General features: G+C 39.6%; 1 protein-coding gene across 7 annotated transcripts in view; it reads left to right on the forward strand.

The window, feature by feature from the left end:
• Window positions 1–17,242, forward strand: part of usp45 (ubiquitin specific peptidase 45) — a 127,746-nt gene extending 110,504 nt beyond the window's left edge. For 6 of the 7 annotated variants that reach the window (XM_048530844.2, XM_048530845.2, XM_048530840.2 and 3 more), the window contains 3 exons: window positions 4,471–4,557; window positions 12,631–12,784; window positions 16,217–17,242. In XM_048530844.2, the coding sequence (XP_048386801.1) occupies window positions 4,471–4,557; window positions 12,631–12,784; window positions 16,217–16,344 (369 nt within the window). In that variant the 3' untranslated portion in view covers window positions 16,345–17,242. Of the gene's footprint in view, window positions 1–4,470; window positions 4,558–12,630; window positions 12,785–16,216 lie in introns of those variants that run through there. The other variant, XM_048530847.2, reaches the window with a different exon arrangement.
• Window positions 17,243–18,606: the final 1,364 nt, after the last annotated feature.

Here is an 18,606-nt window from a genome sequence, read left to right on the forward strand (position 1 = left end):
CGTCTCAGACTTTTCTTCTTGTACCAGTGTGTTTATAAGCATTTCCAAATATATGTTCAGTAAATGGATAGTTTGTTTCAAAATGCGTATTATAGAGACATGATTACTAATTTCAAACATTGATTTGAGGAAGTAAGTGGATGTTGGAAGTTAATAATACAATACAGCATGCCTTAATAATAGGTTAAAATCAAATTCCTTGCTCTAATCATAGGAAAAGTCTTCGAATTTTAAAGCAAAGAAGAGAGCCTTTTGGCCTTTCATGTTTATTGTCTGTTTCTCAAAGCATAATGCATTTAGTCCCATTCTTCTTGCCTTTCCCATAAGATGTTTATTTTCACCAGGCTTGTAATTGCACGTTGGAAAAATATAATGGATTCTTTTCCATCATGTTTCTGTTAGAGTATTCCATATTCCATGTACTAATAAGTTTCTATTTTAAAAATATGCAAACTTTGTTTACTCTTACGGTCATATTGTTAAAATCACCAATGCTCTACAGCTTCAGTTCCAATTTACTTAATCAAAACTCAAAAGTTTGATTGTGTGTATTACATCTTCTCAAGGTTTGTCGTTCTAATGTGCTCCAGTTTTTCCAGACTCTCCTCATTCTAAAACTTTCCATCTTAGAATTATGCAATGCATCTCTAATGCACCTTGTCCAATTTTGTAATATTCTTCATTAAGCTAGACACTCAAGAATTGGAGCAGCATGGTGGCTCAGTAGTTAGCACTACAGCCTCACAGCACCAGGAACCTGGGTTTGATTACAGCCTCGGGCAGCTGTCTGTATGGAGTTTGCACATTCTCCCTGTGTCTACATGGGTTTCCTCCGAGTGCTCCGGTTTCCTCCCACAGTCTAAAGATGTGCAGGCTAGGTGGAGTGGCCGTGCTAAATTGCCTGTAGTGTTCAGGGGTGTGTGGGTTATAGGGGGATGGTCCTGGATGGGGATGCTCCAAGGAGCGGCGTGGACTTGTTGGGCCGAAGGGCCTGTTTCCACACTGTAGGGAATCTAATCTAATCTAAATATATTGCATGCTTAACATCTGACTTGTGTCAAATCTACTTTGCTTTCTTTCGTACTGTGTGTCCCTGCATATAAAGGCCAAAATCCCATAAGTCTTTTGAAAATATATCTTGACCACTCACTTTTAAAGAAGCAATATAGTGTCCGTAGATGTAGAATCTGTGTGGGTAGAGTAGAGGAAAGTACAAAATAGACTTGTCTATAGGGCTCCTAGCAGTAGGCGGGATATGGGGCAAAAAGTAAATCATGAGGTTTAAAAAGCATGTAAGAAAGGCACTATTACAATAATCATGAACACTTCAAGATGCAGGTGGACTGGGAAGATCAGGTTGGTAGCAGATCCCAAGAAAAGTGTAACAAGATGTGCCTTTTTTAAAGTTAGACAAAAGAATCATTAAGTGGATGGAGTTGGATTTCTCAGACCCAGGGTTTTAGTTTTGATTTCAGTTGTTGATGTTGGGGTTTTGGAGTTGGAGTTGCTGGATACCGCTGTGTCTCTGATGCTACAAAAAGCTGGAGCTCTTTCTCTGCTGCTAGATTCCTTCTGTCAGTTTTCCTTCTGAACTTGAGGTATCAAGTGAGGGAAATCTGTTTTGCAGAATTTGCCTTTACCGCGGGTGTATTGGAAGAGTTGACGAGTCGTAGTTAAATAATATATTATTTTTTTAAGTATTTTGATAGAAATAGAGTTATGCCAATTGCTTTTTCTGTTTGTATTTTATCTGTGGTATAAGAATAAAGTGTCTTTTGCTTAAAGCATAATAGTTCGATGAATTGAATCACATTTGGAAAGCAGCACCTTTATGTTTGCCTTTAAATAAGATAAAAGTTATGGTCTAGGCTACCTTCTTGATATATTTTGAGGAGGTTTGGTCTGGTCCATAACAAAAGGAATTCTTGGAATATTGACAAGACTTTTTTTGGATCAGCTTACGGTAGCGTTGAGTAGGGGTCAGACAATTATGGATTTGGTGATGTGTAAAGATTTGATTAGGGAGCTCAAGGCAAAGGAACCACTCTGGGTCAGTGACCATAGTACAATACAATTTGTCCGACAGTTTGAGAGGGAGAAGCTGGAATCAGATGTAACAGTATTATAATTGAGCGAGGACCTGGCCAGAGTCGATTGGAAGGGGAGCCTAGCAGAGAAGCAGTGGAGTAGCAATGGCAGGTGTTTCTGGGGGTAATTCGGGAGGCACAGAAATTCTTCCCAAGATAGAAGAAACAAAATAATGGGGAGGACAAGACAAACATGGGATGTCAACAACCGCATAAAAGCAAAAGAAAAAGCATACAGTGTGGTGAAAATTACTGAGAAGACAGAGCATTGGAAAGCCAGCAGAGAACAAATAAAAAAGCATTAACAGGGAAGCTAGCTAGTAATATAAAAGATAGTTGCAACAGTTATTTTAGACATAAAAAAGGAAAGAGAGGCAGGAGTGGAAATTGGACCACTGGAAAATGAGATTGGACAAGTCACAATGAGAACAAGGAAATGGCAGAAAAACTAAATAGGTACTTTGCATCAGTCTTCACAGTGGAAGACACCAGTAGCATACATCAGAGGTGAATGTAATGGCCATCACCCAGGCAAAGGTGGTGAGAAGATGAGAGGCCTGAAGATGGATAAATCACATGGACCAAATGGACTAAACCCCAGTGTTCTGAAGGAGATAGCTGAGGAGATTGTAGAGGTATTGGTGGTGATCTTTTTACAATTCACTGGAGTCTGGGAGGTACCCTGAGGACTGAAAAATGGCAAATGTAACACCCCCTGTTTAAGAAAGCCGGGAAGCAGAGACTAGAAATTACGGGTCGGTTAGCCTGACCTAAATCATTGATAAGATCTTAGAGTCCATTATTAAGGATGAGATTGTGGAATACTTGGAAGTGCGTGGTAAGATCATGGTGAATCAACATGGTTTAATTGAGGAGCAGTCATGCCTGATAAATTCTGTAGAATTCTTTGAGGAGATAATGAACATGTTAAACAAAGCAGAGCCAGTGGATGTGATCCATTTGGATTTCTACAAGGCCTTTGACAAGGTGCCGCCCAGGAGGTTGCTAAATAAGATAAGAGCTCATGGTAAATAAAATGTGAAAGAACTGTAGATGCTGTAAATCAGAGACAAAAATAGAAATTGCTGGAAAAGTTCAGTAGGCCTGGCAGTATCTGTGGAGAGAAATCAGAGGTCACGTCTGAGGGAGATCACTCGATCCAAAATGTTAACTCTGATTTCTGTCCACGGATGTGCCAGGCTAGCTGAGCTTTCCTAGCAATTTCTATTTTCATCAAAGATCTCATGGTGTTCGGGGCAAGGTACTGGCGTGGAGACTGGCAGAAGGCAGACGATGGGGATAAACAGGTCTTTTGCAGGATGGCAGCTGGTAACTAGCGACGTTCCACAGAGGTCTATGTTGGGACCACAACTATTCATGTTATATATTAGTGAGCTAGATGAAAGAGTTTTGAGCATTGTTGTTAAGTTTGCAAATGACACAAAGATAGGTGGAGGGGTAGTGTTGAGGAAACAGGGAGGCTGCAGAAGGACTTGGACAGGGTAAAAAAGTGGCAGGTGTAATTCAGTGTGGGAAAGTTATGGATTTTGGGTGGGAGAATAGAGATGTGGACTGTTTTCTAAATGGGTGAAACGTTTTGGCAATCTGAGCACAAACGGACACAGGACCCCTAGTTAAGGATTTTCTTTAGGTTAATATGCAGGTTCAGTTTACAGTTAGGAAGCCAAATGCAATTTTAGCATTCATTTTGAGAGAGCTAGAGTGCAAGAGCAGGGATGTATGTATTGCTGAAGCAGTAAGGCTTGGGTCAGACCACATTTTTGATCCCCATATCTAAGGGCGGGTTTACTGATCTTGAAGAGGGTCCAAAGGTTTTACCAGAATGATCCTGGGAATGAGGGCTTGTCAGATGAGGAGCAGTTGAGGACTCTGAGTCTGTACTGAATGGAAGTTAGAAGGATGAGGGTGGAATCCCATTGAAACTTACAGAATACTGAGAGACCTGGATAAAATGGATGTAGAGAAGATGCTTCCATGAGTAGGAAAGCCTCTGAATGAAAGCAAACCCTCTAGAACTGAGATGAAGAGGAAGATCTTCAGCCCGAGGGTGGTGAATCTATGGAACAGAAACTTATTGAGGCCAAGTCATTGAGCATATTTTAGACAGAAATATATAAGTTCTTGCTTAGTAAGGGGATCAAAGGTTACAGAGAAAAGGCAGGAGAATGGTGTTGAGAATCACATCAGTTCTGATCAAAAGGCAGAGCAATGGGCCAAATGGCCTAATTCTGCTCCTATCACTTAAGGCCTTCTTTGTTTAAAGAAATAAGAAAGCAATTTTAAATTTGTCAAATTATGGTTGGAATTCCACAGGGATATAAACTTATACCTCTACTATTCTAACATAACTTTTATTCTTCAGACAGGTTTGAGTTTGCGGAAAATTAATAGGCACGTGGATTTTCCTTTAGTTCTGGATTTGGCACCATTTTGTTCATTCGACTGCAGGGTAAATTCTTTGCATACGCAGTACTATGTGTATTTTTCAATAATCATTTTTAAATCATTCAGTAGGTCCTGCTTGTTATGCTATCCACTTGAATGCTAAACAAAATCACGTTTTACAATTTGTGATTATGTTTGCTTGATAATGTTGAAAGTATTAAACAAATTTATAGAATGTCTTAAATAGTTCATACACACATGCATTTACACACAAGAATAATAAAATCCATAGCTGCATAAAATTTAATTATGTTGAAATGCTATTACTGTTCAGTGGATGAATACAGCTGAATTAATAGTGTCATTGATTGTTGTGATTACCTTGGTTCTAAGGCATAGAAGTGCATTATTTGGCCTAACTGGCCTACAGCAGTGTTTCTAAACCTCACAACATTCCTCCTTCCCCTCTGTATCTAATCATAAAGAATGTCATTTTATTCTCTTCTATCTGATATACTTATTCACCTTGCCCATAAATGCATTATATTTCCCCGACCACTGCATTATGTTGTGTTTCATTTCCTATCATTAATTATAATATTTACCTTGAATACCCTATTGAATTTAACAGAGATTACCTTTTACATTTATGGACACTGGTTTTTTGGAAACCCACAAAAGTGGAATGATGGGCCAGAATTTTCTCACCTCTGTGGTGTCCCACTGCTTAGACTGAAAATGAGTCACAGATTTGGGCGAATGGTCAGCATTTTACTGGTAACAACTAATTAATTGGTATTCAATTAAAGATGCCAACCTGCCTATTACGGCAATGAGCTTGATCAGTAGCTTTAGCAGTGCTGCCAATGAACATGTTTGCTGCTGATTGCTTGGTGAACTACCCATGCAGTGGGAGGTTATCCAGCTGCTAAAATGGGCTTAATTAGTCGATTAATCAGCTTAATTTTCGGTCCAACTCTGGCATGTGGCTGTACCATTGTTATTTCCATCATTTATAATATCTTATGGTGGCAAGATGATGTCAGATTTTCCTTCCCATGTCTGTCATCTTCTCTTTTTTTTAATTCTTTCAAATGGGCTTTGAAGCACAGGCCATTTATTCCCCATCCCCAGTTGTCCTGGAGATGATGATGAGCTGCTTTCTTGTCTACTTGTCCCATTACTATCTTGGGTCGCTTAATATTCTGACCTTCACCCTAACGAAAACCTTCCTTTTGTTTCTTCCTCACCACTTTGAACCACTGACCATCTTTCCCAGAACTCCGTGTTTGAATTCCTTCAATCGGTTGCCCGTTAGTTGTTCGTTTCTCAAGCAATGTCAGCATTTTCATCTATTCTTATTTGCCTTCGACAAAGTGATGATACCACATTACCACAATAGCTCGTACTGAATGTTATTTGTCACTTTGATGTGACAATGACAAAGGTAAACTGTTCCTCCATTTCTCCGTTATCTTCTTGACCTGTCTGCAGTCTTTGTAATAGTTGAGTACACCATCCTTTTCCAGTGCCATTGCCACTGTCATCCAGCTGGTGAATCTTCAATTCCTAGAATATTCTTAGCTCATCATAGCCAAAGAATTACCTGCAATAACTTCTGTCCCAGCGTCTTCCCCATAAGCCTCCAGTTCTTTAAAGTCTTCCCTTGGTCTTCTCCTTTTTCTCACTGACATGCTAATCCTCAGTGACAATATCTGAAAACACAATGTTATTTTCCACATACCAACTATGACACCGAGGGTTACTTCATTCTCTATAACTGGCTGTTGTTCTGAGTTGTCACACTATTTGTCCAGATCTAATACTGATTGAGAAAAAAACTTTCCCTAAACTAAATACTCAGAAGACCAAGAACACTGTCTTCAATCTGTGCTAAAACTGTTCCTTGTTTGTTTATCTCCCTGGCCACTATCTAATACCTGAACCAGATGGTTCACAATTGGTGTCCTATATATCTGTCAAGATAGGTTTGAAAAGTTGGAACAATTCTTCTCGGAAAGTAGAAAGCTAAGTGGAAATGCAACTGAAGTATTCAAATTCATGAGCGGTCTGGACCGAGCAGATAGGAAGAAAATGTTCCCAGTCGTGAAAGTATTGAGAACGAAAAGATACAGATTTTAAGGTAATTGCTGAAAGTGGAAAAATGATACAAGGAAAACCTTTTTGACATAGTAATGGTTGTGGTCTGGAATGCCATTGCCTGAGAGTGTGATGCAGGCAGCTTCAGTCGAGGCATTCAAAAGGAATTTACGTGGTTATTTGAAAAGAAGCAATGTGCATTGTTACAGGGAAAAGGAGGAGAATGACACTTGTTCAGATACTCATTTGGTAAACATCTGGATGAGGCAAGTGGCCTCCTTGTAACGATTCTATGATTTTGTGATATTCGACTCCAAGATGAGCTCCACCTAGCTGTTGTTTAATTGGTAGCTCTCTCACCTTAGAATCTGAAAGCTATTGATTCAAGTCCTGCTCCAGGAAATGAGCATGGAAAATTCAGGTTGCTGCTTTTATATGCCAACACTACTGCCTGCAAGCTTTAAGATAATTCTTGTTTTCAGTATGGTTTATGAACATAAAGAAAAATATTTGGGGAAGACCAATTTTAATAAGATCAAGTTTAGTGTGGCTAGAGTGGACTTGGAGCTGACAGATTTATGTAAATTTGTGTCAGAACAGTGGGATACATTCGAGAAGGAAATAGGGAAAATACTGGGCCATCTTGTCCCAAAAAAGATAAAGGATGGGACCAACAAATCCCATGAAGCCTAAATATCAAGGGATATACTGGATTTGATAAAAAGAAAGGAGGCTTATGGCAGACACTGAGGATTCAAAACAGGAGATGCCCTAGAGGAGTACAAGATCTGCAAAGGGTAACTTAAAAAGGAAAAGGAGAGAGCAAAAAGGATATATGAAAGAATGGTGAGAGGTAAAATAATGGAAAGTCTTAAGTTACTTTACAGTAAGGATAAAAGGATAATTGAGGGAAGAGTAGAGCCTGTTTAGGACCCCAGTAGTAATTTTTGTACCGAGCCAAAGGGCATAGATAGGGTTCTAAATGAATACTTTGTGCCAGTATTCACTAGTGAGAGGAATGATGTGAGTATAGAAGTCAGGGAGAAAGACTTTGATATAATTATAGAAGTTAACTTTGACAGAGGGGAGATTCTAAGAGGTATGGCTGGCTCAAAACTAGATAACTATCCTGGACCAGATAAAATGTATCCTTGCCTGTTGAATGAGGCAAAAGAGGAAATAGCTGAGGTGTTGGGAGTAATTTTTAAGTCTCCCTTAGCCAGGAGGGGTGCTGGAGGAGTGGAGTTCAGTAAATGTGGTACTGTTAATCAAGAAAAGAGCAAGAGATAAAGAAACTACAGATGAGTCAGTCTGACCTCAGCAGTGGGTAAGCTACAGGAAGTAATTCTAATGGACAGAATTAATCTTCACGTGGAGAGGCAGGATTAATGAAGAATAGTCAGCATGATTTTGTAAGGGGGTAGTCATGGCTGACCAACCTGAGTGAATTTTTCAGAGGTGTGAAGATGAGGATAATGCATTCAACTCAGTATACTTGAACTTCCACAAGGCTTTTGATTAGGTCCCTATGTGAGACTGATAGTGAAGGTATGAGCCAAAGGTATCTAAGGAAATTTGCCAATACACAATTAGCTGAATGGCAGGGAGAAGAGATTGATGGTCAAAGGGTGCTTCTGTGACTGGAATGCTGTGTCCAGCGATGCTTTGCAAACACCACTTTTGGGACCTTACTGTTTGTGATATATGTCAATGATTTAGACTTGAATATGGAAGGTTGATCTGTGAGTTTGTGGATGATATGTAAATTGGCCGGATGGTAAGTAGTGAGGAAGATAGCCTTCGATTATTGGAGGATATAAATGGGCTGGTCTCATGGGCTGCCCAGTGGCAATTGGAATTCTGTCAGATCAGTGTATGGTTATACACTTAGGCAGGACAAACAAAGCAAGGATATATATGAAGAACAGTAGGAACCTGGGAAGCATCGAGGATCAGAGGGACCTTGATGCCCATGTCCACTGGCACATTAAGATAGACAGCGTGGTTAAGAAGGCATATGGAATGCTTACCTTTATTAGCCAAGACATGGCATTTAAGAGCAGGAAGTTATGATGGAAATGTATAAAACATTGTTTAGGCCACAGCTAGAGTATTGTGTGCAGATCAGGAACCCTGACTGAGCTGATTGATCCTCAGGTGGACGAGTGGTAAGTGACATCTGCACCATGCAGATGCCTGGCTATGACCATCACTAATAAGAAATAAACTAACCACCTCCCTTGACATTCAATGGTGTTACCATTACCAGAAATGTGACTCTCCACGTAAACTCAATGGATAGAAGAGCAAGTCAGAGGGTAGGAATACTGTGGTGAGTAACTCACATCCCATAGCCTGTCCAGAATCTACAAGACACAAATCAGGATGGCACCTCTCCATTTGCCTGGATGAGTGCAGCTCCATCAACATTCAAGAAGTTTGATACCATCCGTGACAAGGCAGCCCACTTGATTGGCACCACCACCACCATTGACGTTCAGTAGCAGCACTATCTACAAGGTACGTTACTACAATTCACCAAAGATCCTCAGACAGCAACCCATGACCACTTTCTAGAAGGACAAGTGCAGCAGATACACTGAAACACCACCATCCGCAGGTTTCACTCCAAGCCACAAGCCATCCTGACTTGAAAATGTAACATCATTCTTTTACTGTCACTGGGTTAAAATCCTGGAATTCCCTCCCTAAGGGCATTGTGGGTCAACCTATAGGACACAGACTGTAACAGTTCAAGAAAGCAGCTCGCCACAACTTTATCAAGGGCAACTCGGGATGGGCAATCAACGTGGGCCAGGCAGAGACACTTACATCCCATTAATGAATAAAAAGTTGTCTACATTATAGGAGGGATGTGATGGCACTGGAGAGGGTGCAAAGGAGATTTACCAGAATGTTGTCTGGGCTAAGGAGTTTTAGCTATGAAGACGGATTGGGGCAGAGGACTCTGAAGGGATACGTGTTTGATATGTATAAAATTGTAAGGAGCATAAACAAGGAAGCTAGGAAGAAACGTTTCCCTTCAATTGAGGGATCAATGACAGTGTGAGTGGGGCTGGGGTGTACGTAGATTTAGGTAAGGGGTTGGAGGTTTACAGGGGATGTGAGGAATGTTATTTTCACCCAGAGCACGATGGAAATTTGGAACTCACTGCTTGTAAGGGTGATAGAAACAGAAACCTTCATAACTTTTAAGAAATATTTGGACGTACACTTGTGATACCAAGGTACACAAGGCTATGGGCCAAGCTCTGGAAACTGGGTTTATAATATTTAGCTGATGTCTTTGATCGGCACAGGCTCAGTGGTCCGAAGGACCTTTTCTATGCTATGTACCTCTTTAGTACACATCTGCATCCTTGCTAAGACTACATATTTCCAGTTCCATCATACCTGTGCCTCAACTCATCTGTTGAAATCCCTGCCTTTGCAATCTCTAAAATATACACTTTTGGGCAAGTTCCATTTTTTAACCTTCCGTGAGCTTAGGTTCATCCAAACTTCTGATTTTGTGAACTAGGTTCTGTTCATCCATCACCCCTTTGTAGTTGACTTACAATGGTTCCTGCTTAAACAACACCTCAGTCTTAAAATTTTCTTCCCTGTCTTCAGTTTTCTCCAAGGCCAGGTCTTATCTCTGTACCTGTTTCCAACCCGCTAATTGTCTCAGATATCAGTAGTTCTCTAATTCTGACCAATTCAGTATTCTCAACTACAAAAACCCCTACTTTTATAACACATTTAATGTAATAAAATGTCCTGAGGTACTACACCAGGACAACATGAGCTGTTTCAGCAGATGGCTGAAAAGTTGGTCAGAAATTTTAAGGAGTGCCTTAAAGAGCAGAGTTTGAGAGGTGGGGTGGATAAGAAGGGAGCTGCAGACTTTAGGGTCTTGGAAGCTGAAGACTCCAGTTCCAATGGTGATGGTTTTAAAATCAGGGACACCAGAATTGGAGGGTTGAAAGGCTAAACAAAATTGTAAAGAGCGAGAGAGATTAGGCCATGAAGGGTTTTGAAAACAAGAATTAGAATTTTAACAAAAAACATTGTTTAATCAGGAGCAAAAATAGGTCAGTGAGCACAAGAGTGAATAGGACTTGAAGCTAGTTCGGACACAGGCAGCAGAATTTTGAATAACTTCAGGTTTGTGTTATTGAGAGACTGGGCTAAAGTTAATTGAAATGTTTATAAGAATGGAATTATTAAAGACGTGAGTCAGAATTTTAGTAGATGATGAACTGAGGCACGGGTGGAGTTGTGCCATGTTAAGATGTTCCTCAAAACCCCTTGGACATTATTTTTGCACGCTTTCCTTAATATCTTCTGTTTTATACCACTCACGTGAAGCACCTTGGGACCTTTTACAATGTTAGGAGTGCAACAAGTTGCGTGAGCATTGATTGGGCATCTGACTCTTGAAGCCCACTTAAACCACAGGTTGATCTGGAAATTTATAGTTTGGCAAGGTTTATTTTGAGCAGGTGTGAATCATGTTTGCTTCTACTTCCGCTCCTGGTTGTAAAATTCAGAATGTTGTATTCTTAATTACAAATCTAGCACTCTACAGAAATAAAGTATTTGTTAATTTCAGAAACTGCTATGTCGAGATAAGGGCATAATTTTTGGATCCCATCTGTGTGCAAAAACTTCTCATACTGGAATACATAGTTAGTTACAGCATCTGGAGAAAAGCAACAATTCACATTTCAAGCATTATTTGACATCAGAACTGAAAAATGTCACTGATAAGCAGCTCGTAAGAAGCATCAGAAAAAGAGAATCAAAGGAAGACAAATATACAGGCCGAAAGAGTTAAAATTGAGCTGCCAGGTAATTCGGAGAGCAGCAAATTGTTAATCGACAAACTATACTAGTAGTTAAGAAAAGTAAAGGTAGTTAAACTGGTCTTGGTAACCATTCTGGTGGTATACTGATGCTTAATTCCCATTTATACAATGATCACTTTAACGTGGCCGACTTGTCAGGGAAAATGAGAGCCGTGGCTTAGGTTCAAAGTAATTGAAGTTGTTCAGGCCAAGTAATTGAAGAATATTTTGTAGATGTGTAAGGTTCTGTTCCTTAAACTTGTATTGTGTTTCGTGGAAACAGCTTAGAAGTCCAAGGACAGAGTTCACAGTGGAACAGAGAATTTTAGTAGCAGGCAACAGGACGTTCAGGTGTGTTTGTGGAGAAACAAGCATCAGTTGATTTCTGAAGAAGCACATCTTGAACAGTGAACACAGTACAGTAGGTTGAAGAAAGTACAAGAAAGTAATAGGTTTATCTCGAAGTAATATTTGGAGCTCCGGATGGTGATGGGGTGAGATGAGTAGGCTTTGCACTAACATTAGCGGTTTCATTCCCCTGGAAGGAAGTGTTAGTGTCTTTGAAGCGGGGTCACAAAGAACTAGCCCTTTGGAATGCAAAAAGGAGAAAGTGAGAAAATGGGTTTAATTGTTAGTTCATAGAGATGGTGGATCCAATTGAAATCCTATCACATTTTTTAAAGGAATTCAGTTGAGTGCTGAGGATAAGAAAATTGGATGAATTTCAGCAAAGCCTTTTCATTGAAGAGGTTGGTTAAAATAAAGGTATGTGTGGTGAGGTGGAAGTGGATGGTGACCTTTGCAGATGAGTTAGGCCATGGTGTGGAGAGATTGTATGGCATAGTTGAGCAGTAGTTGATTTGGGACCAGAGAACTGGGATTGGTCAATGTGGTAGAAGGTGTCAATAAAATTGTCAATGGAGGTAGACTGAGCCTCGTCAAAGGGAGAAGAAATTTGGGTTGAGATCAGAGAAAATAAACAATAGGTCTAACAGCATAGTTATGGAACTTAGGAGTGAGGGAAAGCACTCGTTGCAGAACTCGAGCATACTGTTGAGCACAACTTAAGAGTTTATGACTAGTTATGGTTCTCCAATATTCAAGAAAGCTTTTTGTTATTAAAACTATGATCATTGTGTTTTGAAAAATGTACTTGAGTAACTGACTTGAGTTTTCTTTTAAACAAGAATGTTGGAGTGGAAAACAGAGCGCTATACAGTCTATATGGAGTAGTTGAACACTCTGGATCTATGCGCGGAGGACACTATACAGCATATGTGCAAGTCAGAGCAGCCAACAAAAAAGTATCTGAACATATCCCTGGAAACAAGAATGTACCAGGTAAAATGGACAACAGTGTCCTCTATATCAAGTACAATCTGACTGCCACACCTTGGTTACACTTCCTTCTACCATGCTTCCCATATGGACTTGCTGCCATTTTTGCACTTTCTCCATTCCCTTTTGCATCATTTCTCCATTCCCATTTGCTATTTACTGCTCCTCTGAACTTATCTTTTACTTATCTTTGTGTGGAGCTGGAAGAACACAGCGAGCCAGGCAGAATCAGAGGAGCAGGAAAGCTGACCTTTTGGGTTGGGATCCTTCTTCAGAACTGAAGAAGGGTCCCAAGCCAAAACATCAGCCTCCCTGCTCCTCTGATGCTGCCTGGCCTGCAGTGTTCCTCCAACTCCATACCTTGTTACCTCAGTCTCCAGAATCAGCAGTTCCTACTATCTCTCTTATTTATCTTTCTTGTGCATTACCATTTCCTTTTGCCCTGCAGCGTCATCTCCTTTATCATTTAATCTTTCTTTCCTATCATCGTATTACAGACCATTGCTTTTAATCCTTCCATCCTCACTTTCCCTGTCCGTTAATTTCTTTTAAACCTGTGATATCTAACTTTTCCCAGTTCCAACAAGAGGTCATTAACCTGAAACATTGACTTTGTTTCTCTCTCCACCAGGTATTACCTGGTATTCTGAATATTTGAAGCATTTTCTGCTTATGTTTCAAGTACCCATAATTTACGTTTACAGTACCCATAATTTTTACTTTCAACTAATGCCCAGATACATTCAAGTTAACTAAGGAGAAAAAATACAAAAGCAGAACCCGTCAAAATTATAATCTGTTATACATTAATTTGATATTATTTGTTTGATAGGAAAATCCACCATGGCCCACATTTGTATGAGAGTTTGGGGTAAACTCAGCCTGTCCACTCTTGTCTGTTTTGAAATGCAAGATGCATATGCGACTTTGCCCATAAGTTTTGTCTTTTCACTTAGAGTTGGGTTTGCAAAGTTTACAAGAGGGATATGGGTGTGGGGGCAGGCAAGTGTGGAGATGCCAATTAGGTGGCCCATTTTGGTTTTCCGACACCGCAGTCCAGTTTCCAACATCATTTTGAAGGCCTGTAACTTCACTCACCAGCCAATTCGGATACCCCTAAATTTCCCATCCTACTTCCATTCACCTCCAGACTCTCCAGATATCTTCTACGTTCACTTACCAAATATGCACAATGTGCAGTCCTCAGGAACCATCCTAAAACACTAGGAATTATTTTAAAATCATTGGAATATAACCTGAGCAAGCTAATAGTCAGCCCTTGTTTAACATTGCCCTGTTTAATATTATTGTGTTTTAATGTTTTTTTTTCTGGAGAGCCTGCTTTTTCACTTGCTTACCTGTTTTTGTTTTAGTTTTTGTTTGCATGTGCTTTTGTATTCATCACCATCACAAGTCAGCATCTAATATTGTATTTCCTGTTACAGTGGCCTTGGCAAGGATCCTTGTTTCCCTCTTGCCTTTGCATCCTGCCTTGTCTCTCTGCTTGCTCACCTGGCTTTGTCTACTGGCTAGCTCCACCCTAGCCTGCCTTCCCAGTCTCATCTGGCACTGCCAAATCTCTTTCTTCCTCACTGCCCTCCTCCTGTGACCCCGCCCCCAACACACTCTCAACCTCTCCCCACATCATTCTCCCAGTGTAGCTTTGCCTCAATCTTGCCAACCTCTGCCCCCACTATTGCCTTTAGGGTCAAGTTCTGGTCTTCCCCTTCGCTGTTAGTCAGTGTGTGTAGTCATGGGCATCACGTTGCACTGACCAAGTTAAGTTGTTAAGATATAGGGGCAGTAGTTGGCCATTCAGCTCATTAAATCTGTTCCATTGCTCAGTGCAATCACGGTTGATCTGGTAATCTTCAACTCCACTCTCCTACCAATTTCCTTTAACTCTTGATTTTCTTACTGATTAAAATCTAACTCTCTCATCTTTGAATATACTTAACAACCCAGCCCTTTGCAGTACAGAATTTCACAGATTTGCTATCCTCTGAGTGAAGAAATTCCTCCTCATTTCTGTTTTAAGTGTACAATCCCTAATGCTGAGATTATGCCTTCTGTTCCTACACTGTTCCAAAAGGGAAAACAGCTTTTCTGCACCGACTCTTTCAAGCCCCTTAAGAAGCTTGTATGTTTAATAAGGTCCCCTCCCATCTCTCTAAAACACAATGAGCAAAGGCCAAACTAATCAACTTGTCCTCCTAAGACAGTACCTCCATACCTGTTATCAGCCCAGTGAACCTTCTCTGGATTACCTCCAAGGTCAGTAAATTTTCCATCGATAAGGGGTCCAAAATTGATCACAGTATTGTGCTCTGTGTAGTGCCCTATATAGTTTTGACAAAGCCTTACTACTTTTATACTCCATTCTCTTTGAAATATAGGTCAACAGTCTATTTGCCTTCCCTATTACCTGCTAAATTTGAATGCTAGCTTATTGTGATTCATGGACAAGGACTCCTAAATCCCTCTGCAGCTTCCTGCAGTCTTTCTCCATTTAAAAAAAGTATTTTGATCTTCTGTTCTCCCTGCCAAATTTCATAACCTTATAGCTTTCCCCAATTATATTCTATCTACCAAGCTTTTGCTCACTTGCTTAACCTATCTATATCCTTCTGCCAACTTTTTGTCAACTTCATCCACCTATTTTGTGTTTTCTTCTGCCACTAGATGGACCCTTGTCAGTTTAAAAATATAGTGTTGTAGAAGAGTATAGTTTTCTTTTGTTTTTTAAACTTTATTTTATGCAACACTTATTTATTTTACCAGTGTGGGAATTCAGCCACTCAAACTACAGGTGGTATTATATTTCAAATTGCTGGTACCAGTATAATGTTTTAATTACTTTCTCTGCTAAGGTTGGCCCTCCAGAGCCAAACCTGTGTTTTAACATGGATTCCTGTGGGAATTGGCACTTCACTTATTCTTTTTGCTCAAAGTTACAAGATTTAACAATGTAAGCCTGACTTTGTGCAGACACCCTGTAAAACACTAAGTTTAAATTCAACTATCATTGATAGCAATTATTCCAATGCAGAAAGTGTATATTCCTTTAGAAATCTGTTTTGTTTGTATAAAATAAGAAGCCACATCAAAGGCAAATTCTGTTATAGAGCCTCTTGAATTAGTAATCCACCAGAACCTTTCCTTAGCTTTTGAACCACAGTCCAAAAAATGGATAAAACAATTCATTTAATATCTTTGTAAAAAAAGTGGGTCCATTAACATCTCCAAGGGAAAAATATTACAAATATACAAAGAATCCTCATACAGTTGGGCGTAATTTTTGAAGTTTTTCCCTTTTTCTTAGTGGTGTTACTTTTAAGAAGTAACTTCATTACCTTTGAACTGACGGCTCTTAAATTTTGCTGGAAGAATACAGTGCAGTTTCTAGTCTGCTTATTGACAATCTTTGCTTTTCAGGTGTCAGAGATGCTGGAGCACCGTCAAGGCAGTGGGTTTACGTCAATGACACCCATGTACAGGCAGTTCCTGAAGCTCGAGTACTCAATGCTCAGGCCTATCTATTGTTCTATGAACAGCTTCTGTGAAAGCATTGTTTGGGAAGTGTACATTAATGCACAAAGTTGATAATATTTTCTAATTTCTAACAACAACCCATCTGACTTCTCTGAACTTTTCATTTTACTCTTTATTTATTGAATCAGTTACAAGGACATCATGATTAAAATTTATTACACCCAACAGTAAAATTAAATGCTAAAAAAATGTAAATCCATTGAAAATATGTTTACTCACAAATGATGCCTTCAATGTTGCATTTTTTTCTCCCCCAGATTTTTATTTTGACTTATTGAAGTGCAGGCATTTTCATCACGGTCACTTTCATTTAACAAATATTTTTTCACCTTTCAAAAGATGCTGCTTTTATTGCATTTGTGCAAACAATGGCCATGCACGTTCAAAAATAAGGAAAATTATTGTTTATGTATTAGAGTAGAAATAATTAAATTTTCACATTTCATTAGTGATTATATTTACTGTCCAAGACAGAAATAAGAGTACAGGCTATATTGCCTGACATTGAGTAATTATGAATTACTATCTAACAGATTTATTTTTTTATGGAAATAATTTGATTCTTCGGAAGCCATCTCACTTCATCCATGATCTTTATCTTTGAAGCCATTGTCACAATTTTTGATTCCAAGACATCACAGCTCTGACTAGAAACAGAATATGAGGAATGTTGTGCATCTGAGATATTATGTCTATGTTAATTCACACAACACACAATACCAGAAAGGCACATCATTGCTTAATACACAGAAGGTCTTTTTCGGTACCCATACATTTTTTTTTCCTTGAATTAACTTGCACTTTCACCGTGCCATTTATTTATGTTTTTTTGTTCATAATCCTTATCAAAAGCTCACTGTGATGAATAATTTCATCCTGAAGAATATTTTAATAAATAATTATCTCCTAGCATGCGTATTTTGAATTATTAAAGAGAATACCAAAAAAGTTCGACTTTTTCAATTGAAAGTAACATTTTAAATGAAACACTTGCAATATTGTAGTTACAAAAAGAAGATACAAGGTCATGTGAAGAAGACTGTGATATATATTAGGGATGGAATAAACACCCATCTTCTCCAGTACACTTTTAGCTTTGATATTTAGTTACTCACAAATTTGCAGAATATTTTAACAATTTTTCAAAATTAAACTAATTAGAAAAAATTTTATTGGCCAGAAGAATGACTACTGAATGCATTTCTTTATCCCTTAAATGCTCTGATGTACAAATGCTAAAACAAAAAAAGCACATTATATTAAATTTACAAAGTATCGTTGAAAAACAGAATCTCAAAATACCATCTGGAAAACACTGCTAAAATTATTAGTAAACTAAGCAATAGAGATGCATTTGAGTTATTTAGTTAGCATATCAGAGCCTGGTTATATAGAGCAGCCCCCTTTTTGTATATATGCAAACAAAATGGCTGTTTTGTGTTTGAGTACTTTGCTTAAATTGTGATTAGCTTTTGGAACCATGGAATAGAATTGACTTTCCTTTCTGAAGTGTACGAGCTCTGAGCCCTTCTTGAAAAGCATTTAATTCTTGAATCACAGATTGAGTTGGGACATTTCCACAGATAGTGCACTTGAGCCTGTTAAACATGCTAGGTACTACAAGACATTGAAAAGGGACTGTTTCTCCTGCGCAAATTTGTTACACTTTCCATGTAACGAGGTGTGGAGCTGGATGAACACAGCAGGCCAAGCAGCATCTAAGGAGCAGGAAAGCTGATGTTTCGGGCCGAGACCCTTCATCAGAAAAGTGGGATGGAGAGAGGGGGAGGCGGGTCAAAGATGGATGGAGGAGAAGATAGGTGGAGAGGAGACAGACAAGTTAAAGAGGTGAGGATGGAGCCAGTAAAGCTGAGTGTAGGTGGGGAGGTAGGGAGGTTGGACAGGTCAAGGGGGTGAGATGAGGTTAGTAGGTAGGAGATGGGGATGGGGCTTCAGGTGGGAGAAGGGGATAGGTGAGAGGAAGAACAGGTTAGGGAGGTGAGGACGAGCTGGCTGGTTTTGGGATACAGTAGGGGGAGGGGAGATTTTGAAGCTTGTGAAATCCACATTGATACCATTGGGCTGCAGGGTTCCCAAGTGGAATATGAGTTGTTGTTCCTGCAACCTTCAGGTGGCATCGTTGTGACACTGCAGGAGGCCCAGGATGGACATGTTGTCTGAGGAATGGGAGGGTGTGTTGAAATGGTTCGTGACTGGGAGGTGCATTTGTTTATTGCAAACCAAGCGTAGGTGTTCTGCAAAGCGGTCCCCCA

This window comes from Stegostoma tigrinum, chromosome 4, assembly GCF_030684315.1.
Source record: "Stegostoma tigrinum isolate sSteTig4 chromosome 4, sSteTig4.hap1, whole genome shotgun sequence".
NCBI lineage: Eukaryota > Metazoa > Chordata > Chondrichthyes > Orectolobiformes > Stegostomatidae > Stegostoma > Stegostoma tigrinum.